The following is a 23,712-nucleotide window of genomic DNA, read 5'->3' as shown; positions in this document are numbered from 1 at the left end:
CGCAGCCCCGTGCTCCAGTCCGGAGCGCTGCTTTGTCAGACGTGCTCAGGTGCTGTGTTGAAATGCCTCTTAAGCGGTGTCTGCTTCGCTGCGAAAGTCCACGCAGTTAAAACTTGACAACAGAAATCCCGGGTGGAGAACTCGGGGAGAGGTGCGGCTGCGGGGGAGAGGGGTTTGCAGGGCAGGGGGAGATCCCAGGAGGCTTTCAGCCGTCTGTGCGGTGTGAGCAAATGCAAATTATTGACTTGTGAATTTGCCTGGGAGCTTTCACGCGCTCCGATGCCGTCTCGTTTGGTGCTCAGGTGCGAGTTCGGGTCCTTCGGGCACCGGCAGCACCGACACGCGTGGGCCGGGACGTGGGAGCGTGCTGCCCGGCACGGCTCGGTCAGCTCCTCAGGGCGCTTTGGAGTTGAACTCACTTGTTGCCTTGTCCTGACCTTGCTGCAGTTCGTTTCAACTGATAATCTGCACTCCGGTTGCTTGCCTGGTCTGCGTTTTTGGGACAACGTGAGCAAAACAAATCCCGCGTTCCTAACAGCAATTTTAGGGGATGAAATGCTGTCTTCCCTATTTTCAGTAGTTCTGAGTTGTCACTGAACAGCTGCATTTCCCATGCTTTGGAGAAGGGAAGTAATTTTTGTTTTGCATGGATTTGCATTAGGGATGCGCCTTCTGTTCTTCGCTCTGAACATCTTCCCAAGTCTGGCCAGTTAATCATCTCCCCCAAAAATGTGCTTGCTTTGATTTTCATACCTTAAATGTCTGGAGATTGTCCTTATCCTACTGGAATCTCCTGGAGCCTGGCTGGGCTGACTCTGGGCTCATCCCAAGGGATAAACCACTGGGCTGCCTCCAACCCATGCCTTCAGGTGCACAGCAAGACTGCCACGGTCGCTGCGGGGTCCTGACGGGAGCTGGGGGCTGACACATCAGCTGTGCCTGGGGCCAAGGAGGAGCCGGGTGGGTGGGAAGGGGCTGGGAGGGGTGGGGTGGCCACAGAAGGAGTAGGAGTCCTGTGAATGTTCCTTAAACATAATGATAGGTGTGCATGATTTTCATACAGACAGCTAAAAGCAATGAGGAGGGGAAAAAAGAGCCAACTGCGGTTAGTTCCTTTTTGTTTGTGATGTTTTCCTAACCTCAGTTATTAAAATCAAGTTTTAATTTCTTGAGAAGTTATTTGTGTAGGGAAGTCTGTGTTAGAAGAGTCGTTGGTGCCAAGTCTCAGACGCTGTGCCCAGTCCTTAAAAAACACGTTCCAGATTCCATCACCTTCATCTTCATCCTCTGACCTCATGACGTCAGCTTGCCATTTCTGCTGGCATGCAGCAGCTCTGGAGATGCACCTGAACTTAATCTGGAACTTAATATTACTTCTGCACATTTTCAAAAGCAAACGAATGTGTTTAAACATTCCCTGACCTGACCAGGAGTGTTTCCGGCTGACCTGGAGGATCCTTTGCTATCAGGAGAGCTCTGATTCTGTGGCTCAGAGAGGTTGAGTTTTGGCACTGGGTGCTGCAGGGTGCTGAGGTGTCAGAATGAGCTGTGCTGGGGGTGAAGGTGGTCGCACTGAGCGATTGGTTGCTTGATCACAGATATGATTTGATTGTTCTGACCTAAAGACCCACAATTACACATTCACTGGGAACAAATCCCGTAACATGAGCTGGTGTAAACTCCCAGCAGAGGTGTCTGTGGCTGTAAGTGTGGCTTCACAGTGCACAGCCTTTGGCAGCAGCATGAACATCTCAGGTAACTGCTGGCATCAGTGCTTGCTTCCCCCTGGTGCACAGCTGCTTCCTTCTGCTCCGTGCTGCAGCTGGAGGTCCTGTGTGCTGCAACTGCCTGTCCTGGCAGGAGAGCAGCCCCATGGCAGTGTGGGCAGAGGAAGCCTCCCCGAGAGCTTTGGCTGTGTGAAACTGGGGGCTGGGAGAATGCTGGGGCATTGGTCTTTGATCCAGGGCACATCTGCACAAATTGGAGCAGCAGTAGTGCCTCTGTATTGCCTTCAGTCTATAACCTGATGACAAAAAGTTCACTACGCCTTAGGAAATGCTGGAGAGCTACTGGCTGTGTTTGTTGTGATTAACTCCTGTAGGAATTAATGGGTGATGGTAAAAGGCACCGAGTGTGCATTTATAGTAACAGATCCACAGCCCCCTGCCCTGCTCACTGCTCCGAGCTCTCAGCAGTGCAGCAGCCAGGGCCAGGGTTGATGAGGACTTTCAGGGAAATCATCTTCTCTGTTTGGCTGCTGCTGTTGGGATGGTTTGGGTTGGTAAAGCCTGGGATTGCTGTGTTTCCTTCCAATCTCTGCCACCATTGACCTAGTTTTTTGAGGCTGGTAACTCTGAGCAGCCATCTGTAACCCAGCTGATGCCCAGTAATGAAAATAACGTCGAGAGGGAACAGACTGCTGGGTGGGTTGTGGCTTTATGGGTAGAATTTGATGTTTTGTTTGCACTGCTCCCCCTCTGGGTTCTGCTTTCTGACCTGTGCTGCAAGGTGGGGTGTGCACAGGCTCACAGTGGCCTTGTTGCTTCGGTGGTGTTGGTGCTGCATGGTTCATGCTACAAGAGTAGCAGAGCACGAGGTGCTGGTAAGCTGAGCTGCCATGGCCTTCTTTGCTGGCTGCTGCTGCTTTGTGCATTTTAACCAGAAATACAGGTCAGTGTCTTCAGGAGAGGGCTCAGCCCAGCAGTGGGAGCCTGAGGCAGGAGCTCTACGGAGTGGTATTTAGAGGTGAGGTTTGGCCCCAAATTTGGATTACTGCTTTTCTGCTTCTAAGCACTTGTGTGCTGTGCCTGTGGCGGGGCAGCAGTCAGGAGGTGTGCTGGTGGCTGCTGCTGAGCTCTATGCCCTGAATGTTGTGAGATCAGATGCATCTCAGAGAGCAGAGGCTGTAGCAGTCGTGGGGCTCCCAGGGATCTTCACTTCCAGTTCAGAAATCCACCGCGTGTGTCACTGTTTCCGACAGCGAGGGAGGATTTAGAAATGCACTGTAAATGTTCAGGGACCCGAGGACAAACAATACGAACCTCAGCTCATTTGTATTTACAAAACCTTTTAATGTTCTCTACTCCTGTCCCTGTTTGTTGTTACTGCCGTGGATGTTTGTGGATAACAAACCTAAGGGTGCTTTCTCTTGGTGTGGTGCCAGTTACTCCCCGCTGCTGATGGAGGAGCAGCTGCTGTGTGTGTGGCTGCATGGCACAGGAGGGAGCACTCTGTTTTGTTTCTCATGCACTGCAGTGTTCTTAATTGCCAAGAGCTGTGAGCCCTCTCTTTTGGGCTCTCCCCACTGCTGTGTTATCGCATTGAGGTCAATGTTGGGACACAGCCAAGGGCGTTCAGCCCAACCTGCAGCACTTGGTGCAGAAGCTGGGAAAAGGGTTAATTGTTAATGCTTGTATAGTGTGGATTTACCGAGGTGTCTGGGGACCCTGGAGGAGCAGCAGTGCCCTGCTGGCTCTGCCTGGGGTTCTGCCCTCCTGGTTCAAGCAGGCCACTGCAGCGCCCACCTCCAGGCGGCCCCTGCTGGGAGATGCATGCCATCACCACCGTGTGCTGTGTCTGCAGCTTAACAGCTTCTTTACAGGGCACCTGGTCTGTAATTTCAGAGGCGAATTAGGAGGAATGTGATTTGTGGTTTGGAATAACTAGCGAATGTGATTATTGTATGCGTAATACCACTTAATACTCTAAAGTTACCAGTAAGAGTTGTGCTGGTTTAGGAGCTGGGGCTGCGGGTCCCTCACTTCTTAATGGATTTATCCCCCCCAGCAGTGTGGGAAGAATAGCATTACTTGTGGCCAGCCTGCACACAAGGACACCTGCCAACAAGTTTCACTGAGGGATGCTTGAATTTCATAGAATTCAGTGCCTGTGAAAATTTTTCCCCGAGCAATCAGGAGAGGGAACGTGGGCTCTCCTGTATCTGGAAAAGGTTTAGCTGTCCTCCCAACCTTGGTGCTTTCTGAGGGCTTAGCAATTCTCCTTCTGATATAAGTGACAAACCCAGGAGCTGAACCAAACTCTCCGAAGCTGACAGGTTAGCTGCCAAACCTTGCTGTCCTCCTGGTGCCTGGCAGAGGCAGGGATCAGTGCCTGTGAGGCACAGAGTGATAAAACGATGACTTCAGTTTTCTGCATGTTCTCTTTTCCATGCACATCGGAACCTGTTACACGTGTAGGGCTGAGCTCAATGTGTTGGGAGTGCTGTCACCACTCAGACATCACTGGTACAGCTGCACAGAGCTGAGGTGTGACGGAGGGGACCACATCCAGCGCAGCGCTGGGACGCAGGAGAGGACTACTCTGCTCTCTGGCTTTCCTCCAGGTGAGCATTGCACAGCAGGTATCCCCCACGTCTCAGACCCTTGGAAGCCATCCCCTCACCTCCTGCTTCTGTCTTCTGTCCCTCGGATACTGAGTCACTGCTTTCAGAAAGCATCATTAAAAGCAGTGACTGAACAGGAGCTAGTTACTAAGTAACTTGCTGGGAGCCGCTCTCTGTTCTCAGTCACCATCAGCAGATCTGCAGCTCTGGTTCTCTGCCTGAGCCCAGGGCAGGGGGCTGAGCCTGGATCCTGAGCTTGGTCCTGCTCGGGGGCACTGAGCTGCTTCTCAACACCCAGAACTGAACGTAGCCACTGTTTGGGTTTATTTTATTTTATTTTTGCTAGAAATCTGAAGAATTTCCCTGTTTTCCCTTGGGAGACCATACATGAGAGCAAATGGGAGAGCTGTTGCCCATGTGACACTGCCCGGTTGGCAGCTTAGTTTGAGGAAAAAAATAGCGGCGTAAAATCGGCTTATTTTTTAAGCTCAGCTGGAAGCGAGTCGGAATTCATCTCACCGGATGAGGACGTTGTAAAATGCAATATCAGGCTCCAGCAAATAGATTTGAAGGCAGGAAGGGAATTTATTGCAGGAGTTTGAATTGATTCACTCGCACAAAACAGATGAAAGCCTCGGTCTGTAGGAAGGCTGGTGGTGGTGGCTCGGCGTCACCTCGTGGCTCCTGAGCCGGGCTGTGCTCCCAGGGAGGGCCCAGGGCACCTGCCTGGCATGGCACAGGGCAGCACGGTGCTGGTGCAGGGCCGGGGTGGGCAGCTCTTGGCCTGCTGTGGCCTCGGCAGCGGCTGCGTGGAATGTTTCGATCCCTCCCACGTGGGAACCGCGGCCCAAAGGCTCGGGCAGAAAAGGGCTGTCGTTAATAATTGACTGGTGAGATAATGAAATAGCTGCGCCTGCTGTTTGCTTTCCTTTTCTTTTCCGCTGTGACTGTAACGCTCTGCGCGATGGGACGTAAGAAACCAAAGGGCGGTTTCCACAGGTGAAGCTGTGGGGCCGTGAGTGGGCACAGCCACAGAGCCCACGATGCGCGTGGAGCCGCACATCGCCCCAAGGGACTGTGGCACGTGGCAGTCCGGGTAAGTGAGTGCAGGGCTGCCTTGCCAGCTGCACTCATTAACTGCTCCTTAATTGGTGGATGAGAGCTTGTGTTTGGGGAGGGAGAAGGGTTCTGTGAAAGCTGTTGGCTGGGGCACGCTGAGCTCTGGCTGTGTGTGGGGAGGGTGACTGGGGGCACGCCACGTACCCAGAGCTTGTGGGATATGGCCGGAGGAAGAAGGGCAATGCTGGAAAATGGAGTGTTGGTGTTGTGCTTTGTCTGGGTCCTTTTTACCAAGGACTAACTCCGTTCTCAGTCGCTTCTAGAGCTTCTGCTGCCAAAGTCCATCTGCTCCCATCCCAAGGAATCTTTTCTGCAGCAGTCAGCAGCAAAGCAGAGGAAGGAGCAGGAAGTGTCCTGGAAAACATTAAAACACATTTTGCAATGTTTAACCCGGGTTTGGAGCAGCCTTAGGGATGCGTGATGATGTGAGGCCTCCCACTTGCCAGGGCTTATCCTACACATGTCTGAGTGAGTGAGGTGAAGCTTTCCTCAGCTAAACGTGGTATGGAACAAGACTGCATTCATAGGAGTAAAACCTCTCAGCTTAAGGGAAAGGTTGTGGGCAGTCTGATACAGCAGCTCTGGAGCAGTCAGCCCAGCACGAGCATGGGAGTGCTGCTCAGCCCTGGCAAAATCTGTTTCTTTGCTGAATAAATAAAGTCTGTCCTTGTGTGAGATAGAGGAGGGAGTAATACAACAAAAATCATAAAACCATAACAGAGGTGGGGCAGCTTTACCTGGAAAATAGTTACCACAGTACGAGCACGCTTGGTGATCCGCAGCCACGGGCAGTGCTCAGGTGGTGGGGCCACTGCTGAGATGTGAGCTGCAGGCACTAGGTTTGGGAACTTGGGAAGTTTCTACATGACTCGTACTGCCTTTGTTCTCAGAATGAATTCTGTTTGTGCTTTCCTCAATCCTTTCTCTCCATCGTTCCTTGTCAGTTTTGTAGCATGTCTGAGAGCTGGTTGCAGTGGCACACAAGTGTTTAATTTCTGCCCTTGATCCCAAGGAACTTGCAACCCATCATTTGCAGCTCTGGTAGCACAGGTGGCACTGGGCAATCAACAAGGTAAAAGCATCTTCCAGGACGCTCTTAGTGCTGCCCTACGTGCATACGCTCATCTTGCAGCTTACCCTGTCTGGAAATCAAATCACTTCTTCATTGCTGCCTGTTAAATTACGTGGGAACTGCTTATCCACAAAGTGAAAGTCCTCTGAATGCAGTCTGATGCATTCAGATTTGTTGTCCCTCTCTTTGTCAAGTAGGGGTGGAAAATGTAGTTCTCTGGCCTTAATTGTCTTCAGAGTTATTGGGAGGGTATGTGTGCAAAGGGAATGAGAGCTTTGCATTTGGTTTGAATTCTCTTATGTTTTCTTGGATGTTATAGATGATCTGGTCCATGCACATGTGTAAAAATCAACAGAATTGTTAGATTGTTTTCTCTTTGAAATTCTGAGGTTGTTAGAGTTTCTGGTTGTTAAATGCTGTTGAATGTTTTGCCTTCTGTTCTTGGATGATACGTTTTAGGGAAGAAATGTGCTAGATCGAGCTACAAAAGAGAGGGAGGAAAATTGTGGTGAAGGAACAAGGGTTGGAATGGGAAAGTCTGGAAAGTCACACGTGTTTTGGGGATGAAGCAGCGATTTCTGACAAAAGCAGATTTTGAGAAGCACTTTCAGAGTTAGAAAGGAAAGTGAGAATTAGGAAGAAGTGTTTGGTGTTCAGTAGATAAGGGATGATGGAAGCCAGGATACATTTTTGAGACTGAATGAGGGAAATCAGTGACTTGAGGACAATGGAGAAGTATGTGGCGGGTGACTGCTCCGATTAGAAGGTCAGACTCAGTTGGGTGCTCAGAAAAGGTCTCTCACAGGGCTGTGAAGAATTGCCAAACCTGATCTTCCTCATTAAGTCATTGGTCAGAGATCAGGACGGGGCGCTTGGGCCCAAAAATGTTTGATTTGGGCTGCAGTCTTCTGTCAGCAGAATGGTTGTATGATTCAAGTGGTAAATGCTCCTGTCCAGAGCGTTGGCCCTGGGGAAGGGCATGCTAGCCCAGTGCTGCCCTAACAACCCGAGCAGAGAGTTATCAAAATGTGTGTTATTTTCATCCCCTTCTGAATGACCTGTGATGCTTCTTGTGGCTCCAGAAAAACACCAAACACCATGTGTTTGTATCTGTGTCTTTAACATGAAATGCTCACGTTCCTCAAACAGTGGTGATGTTTATTTCTGTGCACTTGAAGCATCAGCCTCATCCAAGTCCCATTTTGGCTGTGTCTCAGTAACACCCAATGCTTTAACTTTCTTTGGCTCTCAGTAGCAGGGAAGGTTCCCGACTGGGTGTCCATAAAGCAGCCTTGTCCTCTCACTTGGGTATACGATCTCCTCAGCAACCATCAGGCAGCAATGTGCAATAGTCCTGGAATGGCACTAGGTGGGGAATCTGGTATTTCAGAATGCTCCTCTTAGCAGGTGTGTTTTCCAGTAGCCTGCTGAGAACAAAGCAGGTGTTGCCTTCATGCGTTGCTCTCCTGCAAGGCAAGTTTGAAACCTAAAGTTGAAAGTTCTATATTGTAAAGTAGAGGGGGAAAATGAAAGGCAATGCATTGATTTAGAAAAAGAAAAGAAAGCTGAGAGAGAGAGCGGCTTGCAGAGCTGCCAGCACAAGGATGGTCGTGCTTTCCTGGCTGTGCTGTCCTCCTTCCCTCACCCTTCTGACAATCGTGTGAAAGTGGTGGAAAATGAAGACTGCAGACATCTGTCTGGAATTTCTGGATATGACACAGTCTGGACAAAGGAACAGCTCCCACTGAGACGTGACGTGTCTGGAAACAAGAGCCACAGTCAGTGGGAACGTGTGGGTCCTCCCCATGGTGTGTGCGTGGGTTTCTGTGCAGGAAGTCCTGGATGGAGCTGTGGGAGCCCGCAGGGAGCTGCTGCACAGTGCTGCCATGCAGTGTCTGCCTGTGGGAGCTAGGGCTCAGTGCACTGCTTCCCAGCACGGCTCCAGGCACTGGGGGGCCAGGCTGCTGCTGGCTGGAGGGGTCTAGGGTGATAGGCTGGGAGCCATTAAATCTGGAGGTCTGAGGAGCAGATGGATCAGGTGCTGCAGAGTGTGCAAGTGATTGGAATCTGAAGAATTTTGGCTAATATTTACATGAAGTGTTTACCCTTTGATAAGAAGCAGGTCATTCACAGACATGTACATGACATAACGCTGGGAGCTTGCTCACACTGTTTGCCTTGTTCTTCGGAGAATAGTTGCATGTTGTAGTCTGATACAGATTAATCTGTATCAAAAGCTGTGGGCTTTTTTTTTCCTTTTTTTCCACGTACCCATTTGTTCAATAGGGACAGTTTTACAGAACTAGGTCTGTGAAGCTTTACGCAGCCCAGCCTCTTTGCAGCATGTCACATTTTTCTCCAGAATCCTTTGGAGAGTAAATCTTCTTTGGTTTCCCAAAATGTGGTACAGGTAAAACTCCTCATCTGCTAACAGCAATCGGTCGGTCCCAAATGAAGGTTTGAGCTCTGCTTGAATTTATTAAGTTGTCATTCCTCTTTCTCTGATGGAAAGATTGCCTTGGTAGACCTCAGCAGAATTGAACACGTGAGCAAGCTGCATTCAGTGCTGTGGTCTGCTCCTCAGGGCTCGCTGAGATTAATGGAGATTTGATAAAGAAAATACTTCTGCCTCAGATGCAGAGGGGTGGCCCTGTGTTTGGGCGAGTACTGTATGTACCTGCAAGTGAGTTATAGGTTAATTAGCAGCGCCTGATGTGATCTAAATGAGGTCAAACAAGAACAGGCTGTAACTAGAAGAAAACTTGCCCTTAAAGGAACAGTAAGTTGCTAACTGACTGCAGCAGGTTGCTGACTTCTCTGCGCAGAACCCACGTGCCAGAGACATGAGGCTCTCACCTCTTCACTTGGTTGCAAGGACCTTGGGGTTGTGCAACACTCAATGCCTTCCCCTGGTGTGCCTGGGGTCCTGCCAGCAGCCTGCGAGCACCACAGCCATCAGCAGGACCCTGGCCTTGCAGCATGCTCTGGGGCTGCCTCAGGTAGGTGTCTGAAGGAGGAATCTCAGTGTACAACACTTGCGTTGAGCTGAGCGAACCGGCAGCGTGGACAGCAGCAACACGATCTTGCAGGCATAGCTGTGCCAGCACTGCTCTTTTTGCCTGCTACTGTCGTGGTAGAAACTTGGAAGAAATCCATTATCACAGCACAGAGAGCGCCCGTCCTGGAGCCTGCAGCACGTCTGCATTGTGTTCTGCTTTGGCCGCCTGCCTGCTGCCCACAGTGGGCTCCTTGCTGTCCCTGCTGTGATCCTGTTGCTCATTTTCATGCTTTTGTTCACTGTATTTCTTTATCAAATGTACAGAGCAAAGGCTGCGTGTTTTGTGTTTGCAAACCCCTTTGCATAGGGGGCTGTGCTCTGCGTGCGGTTTTGTGGGTGGAGCCGAAGTAAATAGAAGTGGACAGAAGCGAAGTAAGCTGAAATCAGCCATGGCAGGAGTGGGACCAGAGGGCACTCGAGTGGAGAAAAAAATCCTCTTGCTCATCTGGCACTTTGGTGCCAGGAGGAAAGGCTTTGGGAGGGAGTGGGAGAGAGAGCAGCTGAGGAGGGAATGCCCCGTGATGTCCTGTGAGCTGCTATGTCCTCCTGCAGATAGTGGGTCAGTGGTTGCTGCAGCTTTTTCCAGCTCAGATGGTCTTACTTTCACCTTCCAAGGGACTGAGGTTATGTATTTCCTGTTATGGTGTCATTAAAAACTTGAGACATAAATTCATTTCGTTGCTGAATTCACTGTAAATGACAAACAGAGGTAATCTGAATTAATAGGGAAGGAAGAGGTCTTGGGAAACGCTAGCATAGGAAACCACAAGAGCTCTGTCATTGATGTACATAAAACCAAAGCACAACTGTTATTTAAATTCTGTGTATAGCTGTGGAAAGTGAGCGCCAAATTCGCGTTGTAAATCAGGATAGCACCGCTAAGTTCAATGGAAGCATGCCAGCGTGTCCCAGACAAAGGCCTGGCTCCGTCTGGTAATAGCAGCAGGGAAGTGAGAGCTGCCCGGAGAAGTTCCTCTGGAACACAGTTGTGATTGAAAAAGGAAGATCAGAATGGGATCTGCGTTCTGGTTCTCTCCCACTGGACTTCATCCTGGGTGCACTGGAGCTCAGGGCCGAGGACGGTGCTGCTCCCGCAGGTGATGTCGGTAACCGTGGTGTAACGGCACAGCTCTGGCTGTTTTGTGCCAGCACTGTCCCTCTCTCATGATATCTGCTTTTCTCATGGCTTCAGGAAATCAAAGGCGTTTGCTTCACCAGATTCCTAAGGTTTTTATTCCTTGTATGTTGTGATGAAATGTATGGGGAATTTCAGCTGCGGGTGTTGATGTTTATTGTGCGACCCCTTTATTCGAGGAGAGACAAAGAAGTTTTGCAGCTGTATGTTATGTGTTCTCTAAGGTGAGGGAGAGAGGCCCTCTCCCAGTGTCCTCGGGTCAATTTCTTACTGAAACTTCTGAAAGAATGCAGCAGGAATTCCAACTTTGTGTTATGTTCTTTTCATTTCTCAGGAACTCATTAATTCATTTACTGCGCCCCACAAGTCCAAGTTCCCTTTACAGATTAACTGGTGCATTTTGGCTCCCATCCATCTCTTCCTTTGGTGGAAGATGAATGATACCACAGCTGTCTTTGAAACGGAGCAGGAATGTGCTGTTCTGATTAAACAGCAGCATCGTCCCTGGGATCTGTGTGTCCACCAGCTCTGTGAGGGCCCCTGCACGAGTGTGCTGTTGGGAAGGGGGGGTTGGAAATCTGAGCACAACCTCTGTGATGAAAACAGATGTGAAGTACTCCAGCAGGATCTGGAAACGGTTTGCCTTTCTCCAGGAGGTGGGTCGCTATGGAGGAGCTCCTTTCTGAAAGCTGTCAGGGCTGTTGGTTCGTTTGCTTTCTTTTAATGACAAATTGATCTTCAGATGACCCGTCAGGCTCATCAGGTTGGGTTCCCATTGGGACTGGCACTGCCTGTGTGTGCATCAGAGGGCTGTGAAGCTGCAGGAGAAGCAGGGAGGGGTCACACACAGCATGGCCACCTCCTGCAGTCTTCTGGTGGCCCCTCATGTGGCTGCCTCTGGAGATCCCATTTCTTAGAATAAACCCGTGTGCATTGTGTAAGACTCAGAGTAAATGTCAAGTGCTGCTAATGAACATGAGCTGCTTTCTCAACTCCACAAGAGAGCTGTGTTTGCTGCATGTGAACTTTACACCGGTGCTTTTTCTGGTGCCTCTGGAATGTTGGCAGGGCAGTTGCTAACACGAGGAATAGAAGTATTTGTGTGTTGAGGCCATGGTTTGTTACTGACTGCAGGACCCCTCATCACTGCCCCACTGGTCTCCTCAGGGCACTTTCTTTTCACCAGGATAGGTTTTTTTAAGCACAGATCGACGTGGCGTGGAGGCTCACTTACACAACACACCATTTTCATCCTGCTCATCAAATAAATACTGTTTGGTTCTCTCTCCCCTGAGAAACAACAGAAGGCTTAGAGGAGTGGGGCTTCAAGGGAGGGCTGATAGGGCTGATTGTAATCATGATTTCTTCCCATTTGATAATTCTTCTGGGCTCATCTCTGCGCTACTCACTCAGTGCTGCTGTTCATTTGTTTGGTATGAGATCTGAAAAGAAATAGAGGCACTGGCAGGGTCAGTATGTTGTAGTTGCAGCAATGTGTTTGCTGTTCACAGGGGGCTGCTGCCATCCAGCAGAGAGCTGGGCACCGACCCATGGCTGTGAGCATTTCCCAAAGCACAGCTCTGTGGCCCTTGGGCGCTTTGCACAGCCTGGTATGTGCTGTGTTCAGTACCTCCAGGAGCATCTGAGCTGTAATTTCAACCTCTCAGATTTATTTTTAGGCAGATTCAGAATCTAGCTTGATTTTGGCCCTCGGTATTTTGCAGTCTTAATGAGAGGATGCCTACTTGTTGTATGCAGTTTTACATTTAGTGAAGACCTGGAGAACTCTTGTTATTTAAAGCTTAATTGCTGCCTTTGTGATAGAGGAATCGATGGTTCCAAGATCCCTGTAACTACCCTAGCTATGGAGCTTCTCTGAATATGGTTTTATAGTTCTCATCTTCAGCAGGCATGTGATGCTCCCTGCCTGCTCTCCCTGAGTGCCCCCAGCATCCTGCCACCAGATCTCTTTCAACTTTTTTGTTTTCCTCTCCACATTAGGATCCTCTAAATACTATTGGAATGCATCTGCAGTGCAAAATGGGCTTTTCCAACAACTTGGTCGTGGAGATGTAATCAGATGGTTTCCTGGAAAGGCATCACCATGGCTGTGTCTGAGAACAAGACGGAGAGATGGCCTCGCAGGCACAGCAGCGGAATGGGAGCGCTGGTGGAGCCCATGGCTGCTCCTGACAGCAGCCATCTCTCCCCAGTGCCATCCCTTGGCAGCACAGACCACATCCTGCACCTCCCTGGGAGAGCAGACTCTGCATACAGCTCTTTCTCAGGGGGTTCAAATGTTCCAGAGTATCACACCCCATCGTGTTATGAAGCAGAGTGCTGTTCAGCTCCGGAGCAGGTACCATACATGGACTCGGAGTATGTGAGGGGCATTTATAACCTCAGTGCAGCAAGCTCTGCTCTCAGATGCCTGCAGGAGTGCCGGGCAGCAGCCCCGAGCATCCCTGGTGCCTCTCACAGCCCTGCTCTCACTGAGAGCAGCAGTGGCACTCCTTCCCATGGGATGCTGGACCAGGGACTGCCATCTCCAGCTGCACCTCCGCCCTCTCCTCCCGTGCGACTGGACAGCTACAGAGTGGCCAGACACCTGGAAAGCACCAAGGGGAGGGGGAGGCAGAACTCAGGAGGTCTCAGTGAGTGTGGTGCACGGTCAGCTCCTTGTGTGGACAGCTGGATGGAGGGGGAATCACACGGCCAAACCGGGGCTGGAAGCAGCGAGCCAGCTATGGCGGCAGCTAGGAGAAGGGCTCTGGAAAACAAGGGTCCATTTTCTGGTTCCACAGATGGAGTATCTGTATCAAAACTTCAGGGGTTAAGGGCAGAAGAAAATGGAGAGTGGAATCCGTCCCAAAAACCTGTGAGGAGAAGTAATCCCCACGTTTACAGCAGGCCTTCTTCCTTCATTTTTCAAGAATATTTGAAGACTGACTCCGTGGATGACGTCCCTAAAATTCTGTCTGCTTATGGTTCGGCTCGCACGCACGCTTCTGAAGGGGTGAAGCCCAGGCCCTGCCCAGCTGCATGCAGCAGCCCTGGTGCTGCTGGTGATGCACGAGGGGATGAGCAGTGCCCCTGCAGTGAGCACCAGGCAGTGCTCAGAGACACAGAGCTGCGAAGAGCGGTGCCGGAGCGCGGCCGACAGAAGGGATCCCCACTCCATGCTGAGCTGCCTCCGGGTGTGGGTCAGGATGTGTTTGAGGCCATTGGTGACTTGAAGTGTACGGAGAATGCTCTCCTAATTAAAAATGCATCCAGGAAGGCTAACAGTTGTACAGATAAAAATGGGTGCTGTGACTACAAAGGAGAGATCGGGAGTGCTGTTAGGGAGCTGCTCCTGAATCCACAAGCCAAAATGCAGAAATTGCCACTGTCGTGCAGCTGTCATCGTGTAGAACTGGAGCAGCCTCGCTCGGAGAGGTTGGATCGTGGCAATAAGCAATGCTGTGATAGTACTGAGCAAATGGCTTTTCTCAGACCGAAGGAAGATTCCTCATTGCAACCTTTAAATGAAGGTTGTGCCAATAGCAGCAGCCCTGGCCTTAACATGCATCTGGAGCGAGAGCAACCTCCTGTTCCTCACCAGAAATGTCAGCCTGAACTTCAGCAAGAGTTCTTGAGACAGCCACCAGATGATCCTGCTGGTGAGCAAATAAACAGGCAGACAACTCCAATGCTTTACTACCTGTCTGGGGGAAGGGCTGACCACACCCCACATCACAGCACACTCATCCCGTGTCCAGAGGGCACAAGGAGCTCTCCAAAGGGGTTTGCAACAAGCAGCCACAATGCCCCAGCACGGAGCACAGAGATGCAGAGGGAAAGCAGTCAGCCCCGAAAGGCTGAGCACCGCCAGCTCTGTGCTGACAGGGATGCCCTGAACGAGGATGAAGATGTCACTCTAGGGAGTCCTGCTTCATCCATGGATGAGGGCTCTAAGAGTGACTACAGAGAGAAACTTAAAGTGGCTCAGAAAAAGGTTCTGAGAGAAACTTCCTTCAAAAGAAAGGACTTGCAGATGAGTCTGCCTGTTAGGCTGAGACAGAAGCCCTCCAAAAGGCCCTCCATTGAACACCTCAGATCTTTCTCATTATCCAGTGGACACGAGGATGCCAAACCTGCTCCTTGTCCTGCTTCTCACGTAGAATCCTTGGGAGGTTTCAGTAGAGATGCAGAAATTAACAGACCGCAAGCAGGTCGAATTGGGGGAAGGAAAAGGGCGACAAAAGAGGAAAAGAAACTCTGTTACTCTGAACCCGAGAAACTCAATCAGCTGTCAGACAAGGAAGTCCTGGGGAGTGGAGGCAGCGATGAGAGCGCCGAGCAGGATACAGCAGCAGCCAGGAGGAGGACTCCAGAGAGCAGAGGGAGGGCACTTTCCAGCTCCAGTATCTCCAGGACGGAGCTGAAGCAAATCCAGCACACTGCACTGATTGAGTACATGGAAAGGAAGATCAGCCAGAGGCCGGGTAGCACTCAGCACACCCTGCTGCATAAACCAGCCCTGCAGACGAGGTCTTCGCATCCTAAATGGCCTCCTGGCAGGAATTCCATCTCCAGTGAGAGCAGAAAGATGCCAAGCACCGAGGCTCTCTTCTCTGAAGAAGAAGCACCAGATGTTTTCCCTCCTTCTTCACCTCTTCCCCCACTGAACACAGATGGTGGATGCAGGATGGTGCCAGTAAAGCCCAGCCTGCATCCTGCTGCACCAAATTGCAGCTGCAGCCCCGAGCGTGTGTCCGTGCAGAACCTCCCCACTGCCCAGGGGTGGGGAGCAGAGTGCACTTCCATGCAGGTGAGCAGTGCTGGGATGGTGGGGGGTGACCTTCTGCCATGGAGGGAGCAGTGGGAGGGAGCAGGGGCTGGAAGAAGCTGGGCTGAAGGTGTGTTTGCTTAATCTGTAGGAAATGCTGCGCTGCTGTATGGAAGCAAAGCCTGCACCCTGCTTTTGCAGTAGTAATTGGGGGGTGGGGAATGAAGAGAGGTGCTGATAATTTTAACGTATTATGTATTTATAGTTAACAGTAACGATGTTATTCTGAAAAATATTTTATAAGGAAGTATTGCAGGCAAAGTGCCCTTCAATGCAAGGAGCTGCAACGTAAGTGAGTAAAGGTAGAAACTTTTTGTAACAGAAGCATGCTTGATCTGGGCAGACACCTGCACAAATGGTGCACAGCTATTAAAAAGGGGTGGAAGAAAAGCTCCCACCCAAAGCTAACCCTTTGGGAAATTCCCAAGGCAACTGGGAACCGAGTGAAGGACCCATCCATTGCTAATGCAGCTGCCTGTCCTGTGTGCTGCTGTCGTTTCCAGGCTGCAGACAGATGTGCCAGCTGTGTGGTGTCACCAGCCCGACCTTGTGGAAGTGACCTCGGCAGCCCCAGGTAAGGCTGTGGGAGCAGCAGTGTGGGGCACGCGGCTGTCTTCTGCTGGGGGGGGACACACAGAACCCCAACCTGAGCTTATGGGGCAGAGGAGAGCTCTCCCAGAAGCACAAAGCCTCCCAGAGCCCCTCTGGCCTCACCCCTGTGCTGTGTCAGGATGTCCCAGATAGAGCCCAACTTCCAGGGATGCGTTTCTCTGTTCTCTGCTCCTGAAGTGTAGCAGTGCCTGTGTTCAAGCAGTGGCAGCTTAGTGCTGGGCACAGCAGCCTGCTTCCATCTTCCTTTCTCTGTATCCTTTGTTGGCTCCACGGGAATATTTGTGCACTACACTTCATTTTTCAATTTTGGGGCGATCTTTAACGTCGTTTCTACCGAGCAGAGAAGTGAGAGTGCTGTGCACCTCTGAGAGCGCAGCTCCCTCGTGTGACCGCTGACACTGCTGCAGCTGCACTGAGCTCAGCGGGTGTGTGTGTGTGTGTGTGTGCGTGTGTGCACCGGGGCTTTGGGGCTCCGCTTTCTCAAATGAAAAAGAGATACCGTGCTGTTCATAAATAACTAGCTAGAAAGATGGAGTGTTAAGTCTCGGTATCCGTTTTGCTTGCTAAGGGAGCATCGGGGCAGAAAAGAACCTGAGCTTTGTCACAACACAGAAATGTCAGCACAGTGCTATTCACACCCACGGGTGGGACACACTGGTGGTTCTCACGGGTGGCAGTGGGTGTGTATGTGTGAACACCAATGGCTGCACAGCTATAGGATCACCTTGTGTTCACTCTATGCTCACAGATATGGTCCTACGTGTACCTATCCCTACTTGTATCTTCCTGAACATAGTCACTTATGGTGGCCTTTCCCTTCAGAGTTACCTGTAGCTGCTTTAACAGTAAGCCAAAATATCTACTAGAGAGGAAATGTCTCCAATTAAGGGAATGTCTGGCTTTATCTTTACAGTTCCCATGATCCCAGGAAAGATGGATGCCTGAACCATGAACATCAACACAGCATAGCTGGAAGCCTTCAGTGTCAGGACAATGTGGAGCTAGCTCCCAGCACCTCTATCCCCAGCCCAAGGAACAGAAGCAGGGAAGATGCTCAAGTGGAAAAGAAAAGCAGAAGCGGATCTCAGACTGGCGGTGCTTTAATGAGGAGCCCAGAGCTGCAGCCGAAGGCAAACGGTGCCGTGGCTGCTCAGGGGAATGCAGAGTGCTGCCTTGTGCTGCCAGCTCAGCCTCAGCAAGGACATGGAGGTACAGCCCCAGGTCAGGGTGTAAGAGAAGCAGCCACACACAGCAGCCAAGATGGTGCTGTGCAGGAGGGAGAGATGGACCTGGCCCAAAGGAGGCTGTGCTCTCCTGAGGACCGGCGTTACGAAGAGCTCGCGATGGATCTCATTGCCAAAGACAGTTCTCTGGTTGGTGTCCTCATGCCTTATCCTGTTAGAAAAACTGCTCTGGATTTGATGGAGGGTCTTTTCCCTGTTAACTTTTCCATGCTGGAAATGTACAGAAGGAAGGCAGATGCGCGACGCGCACGGGAGAATGAGTAAGTAGACAAAGCCAATTAACTACTATCATAGGGAATGACAGCATATAAATGTTACACGTACACCTGCACTGAGAGGATGTGTTTTTCTAATGTTTGTTTCATTAGCAAAAGATTATAGTTTTCTGGTTTACATGTCCAAAAATATCTGAGGCCAAGGTGTGTAAGAAAAGAAAGCTGGAGGGGGGCACACCGTGACAGCTGTGTGCAGACAGATGTGCTGTGTGCGTGGGAAGTAAGGAGGCACTGGTGGATGGGCATCTGAGGTATGATGAATTTAGCCCCTTCTGCCTGGGGGATTTTGGTGCTGCTCAGCTGAGCTGTGTGGTTCCTACGTGTTGACAGCTTTTGCAGATCAGAGCGTTTCTCTGTTTCATCCGCCCAGAGCACGGTGCCTGTGCAGGTGGGAGATGGGCACCTCCTGTCCCTGCACAGCCCTGGTGGCCAAACTGCTGCACTGAGTGCATGGCAGCAGTGTGCTGAGCTGCACGTGCTGGAGCAGCGTGAGAGCTGAAAGGGACTGACAGTCCTCATCTGCAAAACAGCACTTTAGCCTTTGAAATACTACGAAATCCATGCTGTGAGATGAGAGAAAAATGATTCTGAAGTAGGGAAACATAAAAACGAGAACACAGCATTCGTGTTCGGCACTGTGTTTGTCACGGGTGTTTATTTTCTGTTCAAACAGCAGGAAAAGCAGTGGAGATGTGACAGAAGAATGTTCTGGATCTGAACTCACCACCAAGCAAAGGAGTGAAGATCCCACTGGGAAGAGAAACCTCGACCTGGGTGGGAGTGGAGGTGACACAAAGGACCCAGATGACATTACGTGTAAGAAGGTAGATGACCATCAAATGAACTGCTGTCACCACGACACAAAGTTATTCACATCACATCTGTAATTGTGGATGCTTTCATTCATGGCTTTTACCCTGGGAATTCAGTTTGGCAGATAACTTTGAGTCAGTCTTTTTTTTTCCAGTAGCTAAAGTTCTAGGAAGGGGCAAAGTGATCACAAACGGTGGTGTTTAAATTCTGACTTCATTCTGATCTCTCCTTCCTCGTGCTAACCTTCAGCAGGCAGTGTGTGCCTGTGTGTGCTGCATGCCCACAGGCCTCTTGGGGTTGTTTGCTTCCCTGCTCCTGCACGGCAGCTGACTCATGAGCTGACATTCAAGTGTGGTCTCTGTGTCTGAAAAATTCATTACAACTGGCAGCCTAAATAATAAATGTTTTTAACGTGGAGAGAACTGGCAGCATTTTACACTAGCAGCCTATTAATTTCCATACGAGCAAGGGAATAAAGATGGGCATAGCTGGATGCCAGTTCTACTGATAAAAATATGGTATCTTGGAAGGGTAACAGACAGCTTTGAGGAATTTTGTATTTTTTCCTCCTGTAGAAACTTGGCTGTGCTCCATCTCAGGTAATTACAATCTGCCCTCTTGAAATTCCTCCTGCTATGGGCGTAGGGATATTTTCTGCTACCTGCTGTTGATCTGCTGCTGCTCTTTGTGGTGCCACTGGCCAATTTCCAAACAAGCTGATGCCGTTCTTATCCCTCTCCGATCTCGGAGCCTTTTTCCATACCAACACTTTGGTATTTGAGAGCCTCCTGCAGCTGCTCTGCCACCGGGCACTTGGGCTCAATTGAATCACCTGCACAACTGCCTTTCTCTGTGAAGTGAAATGCCAGTCTGCTCTTGTGCAGCAAGGTAACAGAGCTGGGGCTTTGTGCTCATGTGTCCGAGCACAACTGTGATGAACGTGTGGAAATCTTCATGGTAGTTCACTGCTGACTCTGGTTGGAAACTCTCTGAGTTATGTACCAGTTGAGGTAATGACCGATTGTTTGCTTTTCAGAGTCTGAGAATTCAGTATACCTTGGATAATCTTCTTCTTTCCCAGAGCTTGAAACTATTTTAAGTCTTAAGTCTGGTGGTGATGACACGAGAGGAACGGCACAGCTCCTCTTTGGCAATCCATTTCTTCTGTGCTTCTTTTTTTCCCCCTTTGCAGCTGGAGCTCATCTGCAGCCTCCGGGCCAAAGTGCGGGCACTGGGGGAGGACAGGGAGCTCGTCCTCGCCGAGGCCAAGGAGTGTGCAGAGCGTGGTGAGGAGCTGGAGGCCGCCGTGTGCGCCGTCTGCCAGCCCAACGAGGCTGAGCGCTACGTCATGTTCATTGGTGACCTGGAGAAGGTGGTGAGCCTGCTGCTCTGCTTGTCCAGCCGCCTCGCCCGCGTCCAGAACGCCATGAGGAGGATGGATGGCAGCACGGATGCTGAGGAGAAGGTGAGTGATGAGAGCACTGAGTACTCCGTTAGTTCTGTCCGTGTCTGTCGCAGTGGGGCTGTGCTTGCCTTGCTTCCCACCAGCCCTGAAGTCGGGGCTGAGCAGTGCCTGGGGGGGCTGAGCTGTGGGGGCCATCCAGCCCACGGTGCTCCCTGGGCTCAGGTCGCAGCCTGTGCATCGGGGTGGGTTTCTTCCCACTGGTAATGGCAGTGTGATAATTGCTGCCTTGTCTCAATTAATGAGCTTGTCTTACAGAGAGCAGGAGGAGGAAGTGGTCAGACTTTCAGATAAAGTTCCCCTTAGTTTGACTTGACCAGCAGGTTCTAATGGAAGACTGGGAGTTGTCTCATGCTACCAGGAAATCTTAGCAAATCTAAAATACGCAATTCTTTCTAGAGAAGACAAGCAGAGTTTAGCATAGGGACAATGATTTCCTGCTGTCCTTACTGCTTTTATGACATGCATTTATCAAAACAACACCTGCGGCCGTTATTTCTTATCAGGGAACAAGAAAGCACAGCATTACTGCTGGGGTTCCCTGGAGCTGTGCTGCTGCTGACCCTTACTGTGTGCTCCTCTAGAGGTTTGCCACTCTTTAGATGTAGATATGGAGAAGCAGGATCTACCTGCTCTAAAATGAGCATCACGTTAACGTGAGTAATTCTGGGCAGCATTTCACACCAAACAGCCTTAGTAGCACTGAAGAAACACCAGCCATGAAACTCATCTGTACTCTTCATACCAAATGCTTTAAAATCATTCATTTGAGACTTATTTGAGAGTGAAGTATTCTACAAAGACTTGATTAAGTGCTGACATTTTCACAAGTATCAGCACGAGATCCCAGCTGCTGTGCTTAGGACGCAGCTGCTGACAGTTGCTCTGTGCTGTACTTTACAGACATAGCCCTGAAACTGGGATTTGCCAGCAGTCCCTCCCTGTGCCAATCATTACAGCTGAAGGAAAACTGGTTAAAATGTGAAGGGTATTAAAAGGCCATAGAAGGGCCGAGGTGTGATGCTTGTGGATCTGATGAGCAGTTACTGCTTGCATCACAGTTACTTTCTTGCCTATGCATTTTAAGTCTCAGTGTATTTTGCATATGATGTTGACACTCTGACCACATGCAACTCGGAAAATACAAAGATGTGTGGCTTAAAGAGCTTCTAATTGAAAGTATATGGATGCAGAATACTCTAAAATGATGAGAATATGAAGTACATTGAGTTTTGTCCTGAGGGCTGTATGAAAGGAGGGAGCCTGGGAGGGATTTACTGGGTGTCTTTACCTTACAAGCCACAAGAATGAGTAATTTAATCTATGAAAAAACGCATGTGGAACACAAAGCCCACAGGAGGAAACAATTAAACTAAATTGACCGTGGCTTCCAAATGAAGATCTGCACTCCGCCAGGAGTTACGAGGTTTCACAGTGTGCTGCTTTGTGTTTTCATCCTATTAGCAATCCCTGACTGAACGGCACAGGCTCTTGTCTAGACAACGGGAAGATGCAAAGGACCTGAAAGAAAACCTAGATCGTAGGGAGCGGGTGGTGTCTGGTATCCTTGCCAAATACCTGAGCGACCAGCAGCTCCAGGCCTACAGGCACTTTGTGCAGCTGAAGACCTCTTTGCTGATTGAACAGAAGGACCTCGAAGAGCAGATCAAATTTTTCGAGGAACAATTAGAAAATCTTGAGAGGAGCATCCCTCTCTAATGCTCAACAACGGACCGTCCATTTTTGTGTGTGATAATTTGTGATATTTTCCTGGGAATCCATTCGTGCTCACTGCACTGGGCTCAGTTTGGTGGGCTCTTGCAGTCCTGTTAGTGCCACAGTATTGACGAGTGCTTAGATGCTCTAGGCACGTGCTGGATGTGCTTTTCAGACAAGCCAGGCGACAAAATCCTGCGCTGTGTAGCAGACTGCACTTTGGAAATGGCTGCTGGGGTGTCCTGCTCCCATTAATTCGGCGTGTATTTCTCCTTGTGATCTGTCCATCTGTTTCCAGATTGACATAATCTCAATAAAAGAACGGTGTAAATATTTTCCTTTTGTGGGTGGGTTGAGTGTTCAAAGTGAAAAATGACGTGGGTGTTTGAACGTGGGGATTGAACAAAGCCGTAGGGATCGCTGTGGATCGTCTCAGTGAAGCTCTCGTGCTCGTTTCTGCTGTTTACCTGCATATATGACAGGATAAAAACACACTGCAATGGGAGGCGCTGCACACCTCCTGGCTGGCTGTGGTCCAGGCAGGCTGTTCAGTGTGGGTGCTGATGGATACTTTCACCATAACCTCTGAACTCACTGCTGCGTGCTGTGCTTGTGAAGTCCTCACGGTGCTTCTGAAGCGTTTATTTTTCACACAGTGCTTTCTGGGACTGCTTTTAAGTAGTTTTCAGTCATCAGCGTGCACAAGAAGTTCTGAACGGGGACAGAAAGCTCTGCTGTGGGAAAAGGTACATGGAAAAAGTGGAGGAAATAATTCCATTTTGTGAGCCTTTATATAAATCCCTTGGCAAAAGTCTTCCAAAGTGATACTGTGTGCTGAGCCAAACCTGTGGTGTCGCTGTATTTATGATAGGGGCGATGTTTTTCTGAAGTATTCAATGACAGAAATATTCAGGCTGAGCTGCGTGCCTAGATGGTGAGTAAGTTGGCTGCAAATCCAACTGGGGATTATGCCCCTGGCAAAACAGATTTTCATTGTTCCGCGGTGCTGGGTATTACTGGGAACTCTTTTACTGTCGTGCATGTGCTGACTGCCCTCCTGCTGCCCGTGGCCATGGACCTACCTGGCCCTCTGTCCAGGGCTGTACACATCCTCTGGGCTTGCACGAGCTTTAGATAACTCATAACCACCCGGAATGGGGCATCGACCTGAGTTTGAGCTAATGGTTTTATTTTTAGATCAGATCGTATTTTTCACTTCAGTTTACCCACTGGGCAACGTGAATGAGCTCAAGGAGTGACTCTGTCCTGAAGGAGGACCGTGGGCTGTGCTCCATACAAGCAGAGCTCGCTGCTGCTGATGTGCCAGCCCTCCAGCAGCAGAAGGAGGGCACCCAGAGTGCTTCCACGTGCTGCTGCTGCCCACCGGCTCACTCAGGAGCAGAGCAGCATGCTGGACTCCGGGGATGCCAGCTGCCCTGTCTGCAGAATAAATGAGCACAGCATTAGGTGCCTTCCAGGCTCCCACAAGCAAGCATTTGTTCTGTGGCTGAGGGACCTCAGTCTGCATATTCGTGCAGGGCTATCTGTGGCCCTGCTCATGTTTCTGTGGAAACAGAATGGTGTGGTGTGCCCTGAAGGGGCAAGGGTTCACTTCACAGGTCTGTTCTGTGATGTGTACTGAGGTGTGCAGGTGGATGTGGGTATAGCAGAGTCGTTCTGTGGCTGTTAGCATTTAGTTCCATTGATCTGAACAAAACAGGCTGTGCTTAATGTTGAATCCATGGCTTTGCTGGGCACTGCTCTCCAGCACTCAGTGAACACAGCTCTTCACTGCACGGCTGCTTTACCCCTGTTTAGCTCATTACTGCTGTAAAATCTGCAGCCTCTCCTAGGAGACCGATCAGAAACATGTGGCTCCTTTGCTAGTTGAGGAAAAGGAACTGGCTGGAAATAAACTGAAGCTAATGCTTGCCTGGAAGGGAAAGGATGGGACTACACAGCCCAGTTCCTCTTCTGTGTCCTCTGTGTCATGCAGATGTTTGTCTGGATATCAGGTGGATCTTGATTGTGGT

The 23,712-nt window shown here is 50.2% G+C and overlaps 1 protein-coding gene across 2 annotated transcripts; it reads left to right on the top strand.

The window, feature by feature from the left end:
• Positions 1–11,034: 11,034 nt before the first annotated feature.
• On the top strand, positions 11,035–22,237 carry SHROOM1 (shroom family member 1). 2 transcript variants are annotated; one of them, XM_065734897.1, is made up of 7 exons: positions 11,035–11,382; positions 12,728–15,539; positions 16,061–16,131; positions 17,083–17,673; positions 18,362–18,512; positions 19,694–19,966; positions 21,428–22,237. In XM_065734897.1, the coding sequence occupies exons 2-7, from the start codon at positions 12,807–12,809 to the stop codon at positions 21,680–21,682; spliced, it is 4,074 nt and encodes a 1,357-aa protein (XP_065590969.1). In that variant the 5' UTR covers positions 11,035–11,382; positions 12,728–12,806; the 3' UTR covers positions 21,683–22,237. The 2 variants fall into 2 exon arrangements, with proteins under 2 accessions (XP_065590969.1, XP_065590968.1); XM_065734896.1 differs by having other exon boundaries at positions 15,986–16,131.
• The last annotated feature ends 1,475 nt before the right edge of the window (positions 22,238–23,712 follow it).

This window comes from Cyrtonyx montezumae, unplaced genomic scaffold (assembly GCF_038088225.1).
Source record: "Cyrtonyx montezumae isolate F1298 unplaced genomic scaffold, pur_monq_1.0 scaffold_18, whole genome shotgun sequence".
NCBI lineage: Eukaryota > Metazoa > Chordata > Aves > Galliformes > Odontophoridae > Cyrtonyx > Cyrtonyx montezumae.
This window is presented reverse-complemented; position numbering and strand designations above follow the sequence as displayed.